Below are 6,842 nucleotides of genomic sequence, written 5' to 3' on the forward strand. Positions count from 1 at the left end.
GGGCTTGGTCTGCCTAGTTGCAGAGATGGAAGGGAATCTTTAAGGTGGGAATAGACCAAGCAAACATTGTTGTGCAAAAGTTGAATAACTCACTCACTTGTGTGTTCAACTGTTGCACAACAATGTTTGCTTGGTCTATTCCCACCTTTACAATTACCACTTTGCCATGTTTTGTCTGTTACGCAACAAAACGGCGGTATCCTGGAACTTTTTGGTTCAATTGAACACCCGGTCTTCTAATCTGAGGGAGGGGGTGCTAATCAGTACACCTTTGAGGCACTCCCACGAAGATCGGCTACCTTTTTAATGTACGACCTGCAAGAATATTGGACGGAAATTTGTCTCATATAGGGTTATACGTGCAAAACAGCAAATTTCCCCAAGTCAACTTGTTAGAGCAACGCATGGCAAAATGTGGTTAAGTTAGTAAAGAGGAAGTGAGAGGAAGAGTGAATTATTATTTATCACTCGGAATGTTATAAACGACACGAGCGCCAACTGAAATTACACTTCGGAACCGATGTTAGAACTAACCACTACAAGCGATTCAATTCGCTAAAACGTTCTCGAACAACTCGACTTATCGCATTTCTCGGTAAAAACGCGTCACATTTGCTTTCGTTTCCATCGATGTCTATCTGGATTTTTAGAATATTCACTACAATATTTTCCGACTCAAATGAGTCGAAGTAATAGCCATTCTGACATTATTAGCACAATTTCACCTGACCTGAAACAAAGAAAGAGCTAAGGAGAAGAAAAACAGAGCCTTTGAGCAATCAAGGAATTCGCCGAGTTCGCGGAGTACATTAATTCATTTATAAAAGGAGCACTCGATGACCATATATTCACGACCAGGAGGATCCTAGACGAACAATGGTGAGCTGGAACCAAATAATGGCTTCTAGCAATAGATCTGGGTAAGGCCTTTGACAAAGTGAAGCATGAAGCAATAGTCACCTCCCTGGCGATGCTGGGACTGCCCAAGTTCCTAAACGCGTGCCTAAGGGAGTATACTTGTATACAATGGTTTGGGAAGAAAACCGCGCGCCAAAAGAAAACCAGTGGAATCGAGCAAGGATGTCCGCTTTCCCCAAGGTTTTTCGCGATAGCACGCTTTAGAACAAACAAAGGATGGTGGTCTGGTGAGGAACTTCAGCACAAGCGACCAATTACAACTACCGACACTACTGGCGTACGCGGACGACCTACTCGTAATCGCGGATAAGTTAGAAGGCATTGAGGACTTCGTCCAAACCAGCGAGGTATACATGGAAATGGTCGGCAGAAGCAACACCCAATCCAAAAAAGGAAAGAAGATTGCCATAGCCCAGATAAGGGAATTACTAGAGGGAAAGACGATCACCAGGAGACTGAAGATGAGGCAGATGAGATACTGGGGACATATAAACAGGAGGAATAACGACCATATCCTACGGGCTGCCAAGAATCTATGTGCCTCGGAATGGAAACATAGACCAAACGGTAAGGGCCTCGGGGATTCGAATGGGAAGAGTGGAGCAGAGACAAGCATCAAATGAAGAAAGAAAGCAGAAGAATACTGGAGGTGGAGGAAGAATCAGACATGAGCGCAAGTAGCCAAGAGGGGGAGGAACAGGGGACAGATAGTAACGCAGGAAGAAGACAACAATAAAAAAAGAACACGGGGGAAACCAGGGAAGGGAACGATACCAAAGGATGGGAATATCGGAAACTAATGAATGCCCACAGAAGAAGCTATCACCAGAAAGCAGAGTTCCCTCTAAGGCAGATATTCCAGTGGCGACGCTGTGGCCGTACCCGTTCGGGTCGGGTAAAAACCAGATAGCCCCCCCCCCACACACATACACAAAATCCATCACACTGTTTGGCATAGGTCGCGGCCCAGCGCGATGGCAACAAAGTAGTGGTGAAACGCCCCTGACAGTACCTACCAGGGACGCATCCCCACGACAGTTGACTAAATCACGGGAGAGGCGGCGATGCCGGGCATCATAGTATCAAGGTAACAGGGTTAACGGTCTTGGTTCTTAAATCTGCAGTAATACATAATTAATTTTAAAGTGAGCTTTAGGTAAGACAAAAGTGCTGTTTACGTTTAAAGCTGTAATCCATAAGTTTATTATCCTTCACTAATGGCAGATTGCACCGATAAATTTAAGCGGAGCTTAGCTTAAGCGTTGCTTAAAATCCATTGCAACGATTATTAAGACAATTGTTGCAATAGATTTTAAGCTACACTTAAATTTATCGGTACAAACGGCAATAAGTGATCCACGCCTTTTTTTATGACCGTGGATTTAATCAGGCCATGTTATAATCGTCTCTTTACTGCAGAACGAATGCACAATACGCCATGATGGCTGCCCATGAACTGTTGTACCTGATTCTCCTAGTTGCGGGGACGAAAGGGGACGTTTTTGATTATAACTTCGAGGCACTTTCATCGCCACGTATGATTTCCGATGCGATCGAATCTTTTCTGTTGCGCAATGCTACGGCGGTATCTTGGGACTGTTCGGCACAATTGAGCGAGTACGTAGTCGGCCTTCGATCGAGGGAGGAGTGGGCGTTAAAGGGTAAGTCACCTTCGATATCCTCCCGAAGCAATCGGCTACTTTTTTAGTGTACGACTCCACTGGAAAGCTTCCGGCTGGAGTATTGGACGGGAATCTTGCCGAGCTGGGTTCATTTGATGAGTGCCTCTATGTCACGAAGTTAAACGAGGAACCCGAAGGTTCCAGTTTTACGGGACAGTATTGCTTGGGCTCAATTTACGTAAATGCAACACGGGTGAGTAGAATTTTCGATGACCTTCTCGATTACGAAAGTGTACATTTAACACCGCGGATCGACTCTTGCCTATGACCTTTGATACTATTCAAGGGGGGTGGGGGGTGGGCAAATTTGTTAATAGGTAAAAGGAGCCGAGTACGTAAGTATGAGAACCGCTGTTGTAGAACATCAGCAATGAAATCAAAGTGCCCGAAATTGGGAACAGACTGGCCTTTCCCACGTGCCTCCCTGAAGGATGCTCAGGCGGGGACGTTCAAAATGTCATCAGAGGCATTGGAATCAACTTAACCATTAAAGACTCTCACTGCCAAACATTGGCGAAACGGCCGGAAATGGACACCGGATGTATCATTGGATTGTAAGTCTACTCTCAAGGGAGCAGGTGGTACTCATTGACCTTTTAGGACCTTTTTTGTATGTTTACCATTGCTGATGGCCGCGTCTACAATCTACGACCTTCGTAACAAATTCATCGAGAAACGTAGGACGTTCAACACTATCAGCAACTGACTAACGACTGCTTACAGGTGCGCCAAATGCGCTTCTGTCGGCATTTTCGATATACACAAACCTCAAGAAGATCTTCGACACGAAGTCCGCCCCCCGAGAAATTACCTGCCTGCACGGGGTTCGCGCTATTGCAATGTTCATAGTCATTGCAGGTCATCGCTATTACTATGTGTTACACCAAAAGCACAGAAATGAATTCTTTACTATCCACGTGAGCTTTTTGACTTCCTTTCAATCAGAAAGTAACCAGACTCATAATTTAGTGGGTACAACAGATACAAAACATGCCTCTAATAAAAGCGGACATTGCCATGGATATTTTCTTCTTTTTGTCAGGTTCGATGATTACGTATGGATATTTTCAAAAATTGGCGAAACAGCAAAAGTTCGGAGTAATATCGCACTACGCCAACAGATATTTGAGGTGAGCAAGTCGAAGGAAAGAGGAATTTTAAATTTGAGCGTTTAAGGTTGACTCCCACGATGGCTATTGTAATCTTGTTTGTAGCGACAGTGACCAAGTATTTGGGTTCAGGTCCACTATGGCCAGCATTCAATGAAACTATAGTCGACCCTTGTGTTCACAATTGGTGGTTCAACATGCTGTATATTCAAAACTTTGCACCGCCAATGGTATCGGCCATCTAAAGGTAAAGACACCATCTAAACACTTCCTTTTAGTGCATGCCACACACCTGGTATATGGCTGTAGATACTCAGCTGTTTCTTCTGACACCTTTGCTACTGATCCTTCTGAGACGCTGGACGAAGAAGAGTTTAGTAACGATGGCTTTTCTAGGCGCCTGCTGCATTGCATCCGTGTTTGCCCTTGCGTTCACAATGGAATTTCGCGTTGCTCACGTGTTTCACAGTGTGTAAGTTAATGGCCACAAACTCGCCTGAAGAATAATCGCCCGATTAGTTTAGGCGAGTATTTCCCTGCAGGTTTTTAGGGGCTAATCCAGATTTGTTCTTTGCTGAATCTCAAGCCGGCACCACATAAATCAATGCCGAGCGAGTTCGGCACAATCCGAGATTTGTTTCTTGAAATTGGCGCCGGAACAAAGGGCGCCGAGCAAACCGACCGATTAAATTGTCAAATTCGTCAATTCCGAGCGACTTGAAAGCGAGTTCGGTAAATTCCGGGACCTGTTCTTTTACGGAAGACCGAATGTAAGATGGTAGCATGGCTTGTGTCGAATTCTCCTTCAGCTCGCTTGGAAAAGGTACATTCGATTGACTGCGAAGTGTTTTCAATGTTCGACTTTGGGCCTTAGAAACTGTCGTAAATCCCCAAACTTCAATAAACAAATTAAAAGTCTCTTCCCTTAAATGTTTTCTAAAGTTAACAAAGGCAGGAACCATGAAAGGCCCCTAAAATCTCTTAAAAGCTATACATGGCCCATATACAGGGTGAAAACGTTGCCTACAACACTGAATATGCCTTTAAAAAAACGGTTTTTTAAAGAAGCTTTTTATGATATCCAAAATTATAAAATGTTTGCTACGTACTGGAAATTAATGGTCAGGGGCGTACTTCTACATGGTCTAGGGGGGGCTTATTTTTTTAAGTCTCAACCACTGGTTTTCATTAGGTACATATTTTTAAAGAGCTCATTGTCTAACTAATGCTGGAGTCAGAGGCCTACTCCTACGGTTTTTAAGATACCTATATACTTCGTTCTTTTTGCATTTGGTAGTTTATATCTTTGCAACAGCGCAAAGTCAACTTTCTTATTGGTTCTCTCCAGAATTTAGTCAACTGCCACGGGAATTTGTCCCCAAATAATGAGGTGAATTTTGTGTATTGGGGAGGTTAACGGGGCGGCTAACTGGGTTGTCCGACCCGAAAGAGTACGGTCACAGCTTCGCCACTGGTATAAACTGCATCAGAGGGAGCTTCCTGTTGATAGCCTCTCCCCCTTCGTTCCATTGATCTCAATAATTCCTTTTTTTGTTTCTCCCTTCCTTCTTCCCTCTCTGTCTCCTCCTTCTCTTGACTGCTTGTACTTCCGCCTAATTCTGCCTCCACTTCCAGTACTCGTCTGCTTTCTTTCTTTCTTTCATTTTGTGTTTGTCTCTGCTCCACTCTTCTCATCTCTCTATAGAAATTCCCGAGGCCGCCACCGTTTGGTCTATAGTGGTGTTCCATGTGAAGCACGGCCGGCCTACTTTCTATTCCGAGGCACGTAGATTCATGGCCCCCTTGAGGTTTTTGTTCCCCCTGTTTATATGCCCCCAATATCTCAGCTGCCTATATTCCCTTAGGCACGCGTTTGGTTTGGGTAGGTTGCGTACATCTTGTAATCGTCTGTTACTTGTGGTGACCTGACTTTTGGGATTTTGTTTCCTCCTGTTTTTAGCGCATTTTTTAAGAATTAAAAAAAATGTGCTATTGTTTGCGTTTTGTCCATCCGTCCGACCGTCGGGACCCACTTCTGCCGTTTTGAACTACTTCTAGGGAATGGTCCTAGAGTCCTGGAATTTTGTGCAGTAGATAGCCTATACCTTGAAGGTGTGCCAGGCGGACATCAAATTTCGCTGTCTAAAAGCCCGCTCCCCCACAAATTATTTCCTGAGATGCTGTTTTTGAAAGTAAAACGTGCATAACTTTTACATACGACAACCAATTGGTCTCAGATTTTGCATACGCATGCCTTTAGTGGTGCCAAGTTAAACTTTAGGAAATGTGGGGGGGGGGTAAACATCATGTTCTACCCTTCATGGTATTCTAATGAAAGGTCTCATCGAAATAAGTTGGTTTTTACAAACTATAACTTTCCCGTGTGACTCTTTTTCGAGATCAGTGAGCGACGGGGCCCTTTCTATAGTTCTCCCCTGTCAAAAGTCTCACATCCCCCCATTCAGTTCTCTCACTTTTCTCCTTGGCCTTTCCCTCCTTGTCGCATTTTTCACTCCTCCCCTTACTTTCCCCCTCACTATTTTTTGGTCCGATCCTACTGTTTTTGCCAATATGCCTACTGTGATGATTATTTTTTTTAACTTGGTCTTTACTATGTGGTCGATCTGTGATTTAGAGATCCCTCTCCTCCATGTTGTCAGTCCATGCAGATGTATCACGTCTTGCTCGTGCTTGAGCATTTTGCCTATCCTTCGTCCCCTTCCCTTTCGTCTAGCATTGAAGTCGCCTAATAGGATGTCCGGGTATATTCCGCTCTTTTGCTCTATAATTTTGCTGAATTCCGCTTGTCCTTTTTTGTCCGAGGGGATGTGGCATCCTATAACCGTTAGTCTTCCTAAGCTTGCCTTGATTTGGGCCATACATATATTCTCGCTTCTTTCTTTAAATTTCTCAACATCAATGCCTCGGTGTTTCCTGATTACGATTGCTGTGCCTCTTCTGGTTCTCTCCATCTTCCCTCCTCCTATCTACCAATCGTACTTCCTCGTCGCGGCCATCCCACTCGTTTGTTTGGTTTTCTGTAGGCTGGCTACCTCTATATCCTGTTTTCTTAATTTGTCCATTTTATTTGGGCCCCTTGTACATTCCACGTGGCTACCCTCATGCTGTTGCC

General features: G+C 44.3%; 1 protein-coding gene across 1 annotated transcript; it reads left to right on the forward strand.

The window, feature by feature from the left end:
• Positions 1–2,359: 2,359 nt before the first annotated feature.
• On the forward strand, positions 2,360–4,185 carry LOC116161561 (nose resistant to fluoxetine protein 6-like). Its single transcript, XM_031474948.1, has 8 exons — positions 2,360–2,579; positions 2,627–2,793; positions 2,961–3,154; positions 3,201–3,277; positions 3,324–3,517; positions 3,570–3,730; positions 3,777–3,939; positions 3,988–4,185. The coding sequence occupies exons 1-8, from the start codon at positions 2,360–2,362 to the stop codon at positions 4,183–4,185; spliced, it is 1,374 nt and encodes a 457-aa protein (XP_031330808.1).
• The last annotated feature ends 2,657 nt before the right edge of the window (positions 4,186–6,842 follow it).

This window comes from Photinus pyralis, unplaced genomic scaffold (genome assembly GCF_008802855.1).
Source record: "Photinus pyralis isolate 1611_PpyrPB1 unplaced genomic scaffold, Ppyr1.3 Ppyr1.4_LG10, whole genome shotgun sequence".
NCBI lineage: Eukaryota > Metazoa > Arthropoda > Insecta > Coleoptera > Lampyridae > Photinus > Photinus pyralis.